At 67.1% G+C, this 3634-nt stretch overlaps 1 protein-coding gene across 1 annotated transcript in view; it reads right to left on the bottom strand.

Moving 5' to 3' along the window:
• Nucleotides 1-84: 84 nt before the first annotated feature.
• The window catches only part of MNEG_2124 (DNA ligase 1), a gene marked incomplete at both ends in the record, with an annotated part of 10661 nt that continues 7111 nt past the window's right edge, over nucleotides 85-3634 (bottom strand). Inside the window, 7 exons of the mRNA XM_014049394.1 lie at nucleotides 85-238; nucleotides 470-551; nucleotides 866-931; nucleotides 1115-1214; nucleotides 1579-1653; nucleotides 2045-3001; nucleotides 3363-3604. Of these exons, the coding sequence (XP_013904848.1) occupies nucleotides 85-238; nucleotides 470-551; nucleotides 866-931; nucleotides 1115-1214; nucleotides 1579-1653; nucleotides 2045-3001; nucleotides 3363-3604 (1676 nt within the window). The remainder of the gene's footprint in view (nucleotides 239-469; nucleotides 552-865; nucleotides 932-1114; nucleotides 1215-1578; nucleotides 1654-2044; nucleotides 3002-3362; nucleotides 3605-3634) is intronic.

The raw sequence follows: 3634 nt of genomic DNA, 5'->3' as shown, positions 1-3634 counted from the left end.
CCACTGCAACCGCCCGGGCACCTGCTACTAAAACCGCCGCTGCCCCCGCCGCAGCACCGGCCGCTGCACCCGCTACTGCGCCTGCTACTGTACTGCCCTGCGAGACTGGCGGCGGTACAGCTCGACCACGGTGTCAGGCCCCGACGCGTCCTCCAAGCGCTTGTCCGGCCGCAGCCGCACGAACCGGGGGAAGCGCAGCCCGACGCCCTTCCACGCGTGCAGGCGCCCCGCGGCGGCCCTGGCGGGTCGGCGGAGGGTGAGGGAGGCAGCAGGCGCGGCGGCGGGGGGTCGAGGGCAGGTGCGTGCGGATCAACATTTAGCAAGAAGGGTGCTGCGGCTGTTAACTGGTCAACCTCCAACGACCTGGACGCAGACAGTCGGCAGTTTTCAAACGTGAGGCTGCAAAGAAAGATCAGCACTTTGCATGCGCGTGAAAACACTCAATAAAACTACCACGTCGGACGCTCACCTGTGCACAGGGCTGATGGACAGGTCTGCGCCTCGGATCTCCCAAACCTCGGTCGGCTCAAACCATACCCCACACTGCTCGCCTGCATAATGAAGCCGAGGCAATTGCGGCGGGGCAGGGGTCGAACGGCAGTTCCCCCCCAGGAGCACAGGACGGCTTCCAAGCAGGCCGGCAGGGGCCCTGGCAGCCGGCCACGTCAAGCAGAGGCGAGGAAGGTCCAGGCGGGGGGTGAAGAAGCCCTGGTGCAGCAAAGGCTTCAAGGGTCGATCAAGCCTTCCAGTGGGCTTGACCATCACCGCGGAATTGCGGCGCACTGTCACTACACCGCCGCCTCCCCTCCAGCTGTCGTGTCGTCACTACGTATGCAGTACCATGACCGGGTATGAAATCACCCACCTGTGTTGAAATACGGCTTTGGCCCGGGGATGGCAGTGGCCATAAGCCGTTCCGTGGCCGCGGCGTCTGCAAGCGGGTCACAAGGCGAAAGGCGGAAAGGGGGGTTATTGGCAATCACAACTCGCAGGAGCACGCACGGGCAGGTGGCGGGCCACTGAGCGCTCGCGCTGCTGGGGCTACGCGTCCTGCGGCCGGGCCGCTGGACACGACCCCGACCCAACAACGCGGACTAATACGTCTGATACCCACAGAATGCGTCGCTGAATCCCGACATGACGCGGCAGAGCGACTGGAACTCTTGAGCCTCTGGGTCCCAGACAGCCAGCAGGAAGGGGGACAGCCACTTGACCTGGCGGGGCGGTCAAACATGGGAAGATTTGGTCAAAGCGACGGCGAGAGGGCGGGCGGTGGGCGGGAGTGAGGGCGCTGTGGTGAGGACCCCTGTCCGATCTGATCGTGCACAATGCTTGGGAGGTGAGGGTGTCAGCTGACCTGGCGGTTGCGGGTTGGGGAGGGAACACCCCTGAAAACCAGAGTGTGAGAGGAAGGGTTGAGTCCCCCCCAGCCCCCTTGCCAGGCAGGAAGCCGTGGGTCTGCCAAACACGTCAACCGCCACCAGCAGCAGGGTTGGGGGTCCTTACACGCACTGGCTTCGCTCTCCTCCACTGCTGCCTGCCCCTGGCCGCACAGCGCGTCGCCGCTCCCGCGCCCACCTTCCGCCCCTGGCCGCGCCACGCGCCGATGGGCACTGCGTCGAATGAATCTGCGAGGCCCTCCAAATAGTCCCTCTGTTGTCACGGAGTAGTGATGACGCGCGGAGCGACAAATCGATTGAGTTGACGAGTGGAGTGGCAAGTGGTTGGGCGTGAGGGGTGGCGGTAGGAGGGAGCACGCCGCTAGAGGGATACAAGACGCGCATGCAGGAAATGGGGGGCACAGAGCACCAATCCCTCCATGCACGCCCCTCACGGCCCCCCTGCCGCCTGCAAATCCCTTCGCCCCCGCCCGCACACCCAGCCATCCTATTACAATCCACACACACCGCCCCGAGCCGCGCCCCTTCCCCTCCCAAACTCCCCTGCCAATCTCCCCACTCGCCCACGGAGCAACCTGAACCCTGGCACTGTCCTCCCACTGAAAACCCTGAACCCTGCCAGCCTCCAAAGCCACGCCCCCCACCTTGAGCTTGACCCACGCGTCGCTGCGCTTGGCCGGCGCGTAGCCCGACCCCTCCCCATCCAACCGCTTTAGCATCAGCCCCTCCGCGCCGCGCGCCAGCGCCGCCTCGAAAAAGCCAAAGATTTCCGCGACCGCCTCGGGCTCTTCCTCCTCCTCGGCTTGCTCCTCCTGCTGCCGCTCCTGCTGCTGCTGCTGCTGCTGCTGCTGCTGCTGCTGCTGCTGCTGCTGCTGCTGCTGCTGCTGGTGGCTCGCACCTTCCGCGCCCTCATCGCCGGCGTCGCTGCTGCACCCCTGACCCTCCTCCTCGTCCTCCCCCAGCCCCTCTTCTTCCTCATCCTGCTGCCGCTCCTGCTCCTCCTCCTCTTGCTCCTGCTCCACCTCCTGCTCGGGCTGCCGCTGCTGTTGCTGCTGCTGCCCCTGCTCCCCCGCCGCGCCCTTTTGCCGCACCTCAATTGCCGCAGCCAGCTCCACCCGCCCCAAGGACACCCCTGGCAGCGCCGCTGCGAGCCGCGCGCGCCGCTCCCGCAGGGGCAGCCCCGTGATGACGTCACCGCCCACGCAGAGGCAGTCGAACGCAAAGACGCACACCTGCACGCCCGCCGTCGCGGCGGCAGCAGAAGGAGTGGCTGCGGGCGTGCTGCTGTTGGCGCCGGCAGGCGCGGTGCTGCCGCGGGGGCGGGAGGCAAGCTCTTGGAAGGAGAGGATGCGATAGGGCTGCTGCTGCTGCTGCTGCTGCTGCTGCTGCTGCTGCTGCTGCTGCTGCTGAGGCTCTGTGCACGTTTCGCCCGCTGCTGTAGCCTCCGCCAAATGCCGCCCCTCCGGCTTCCGGCTGACCGCCACGATTTCCGCGTCCACCACCAGCGGCAGCGCCCCGGGCGCGACCGCAGCCCGCAGCTGCGCGACGGCCTCTGGCTGCGCCGCAGTGGAGTCCTGGCAGTTGCGGCTGAACACGCGCGCCTGCGGTCGTGTGAGGTGGAGAGGCACCGATGTGTGGGCATGCTTCCGGCCTTATCATTGAGTGAGGACAATGAAGGGAAAGAGTGAAGTGGACCGCCGTGTGGGGGCAGGTGGAGCCAGTTTGTTTGGTGAGCCACGAGTGCAAAGATCAAACAAAAGCCGATGTCGGACGTGCACCGCACGGGCCGCCCTGGCTGCACGTGCAACCATGACTGCAGGCGGCGCCACGCATCGTCCGGAAAGCCCATACCCGCATCGACGGACGCGAGACGGCCCCACCCCCTGCAAGCGCTGCCCTCGTGCATGCCCTCTCATACAACCAACCCCCAGCCCCGCAGGCGCCCAAACCCGGATCACCAACCTCGGACGCCGAGATCAGGTGGATCTGCGCCCTCATTCCATCGTACTTCCATTCCGCCAGCACGTCCCGCGCCGGCCCCAGCTTCTTCAGGGCGTCACCCACCCCCGTGGCGGGGCTGGCGAGCATCGGCTGGGCCGGCACGCCGGGCGTGAGCGCGCAGCGGGCCGCGAGGCCGCCGGGGCCGTGGGCGGCGAGGGTGGCGGCGACGCGGCCGAGGTCGGGGCAGGTCTGGTAGGCGGCGGCTGTGAAAAGACAGTGCACGAGTGGGTGGG

This window comes from Monoraphidium neglectum (genome assembly GCF_000611645.1).
Source record: "Monoraphidium neglectum strain SAG 48.87 unplaced genomic scaffold scaffold00231, whole genome shotgun sequence".
Classification (NCBI taxonomy): Eukaryota; Viridiplantae; Chlorophyta; class Chlorophyceae; order Sphaeropleales; family Selenastraceae; genus Monoraphidium; species Monoraphidium neglectum.
Note: the sequence above shows the minus strand (reverse complement) of the source record. Positions and strands in the feature narration are given on the sequence as shown.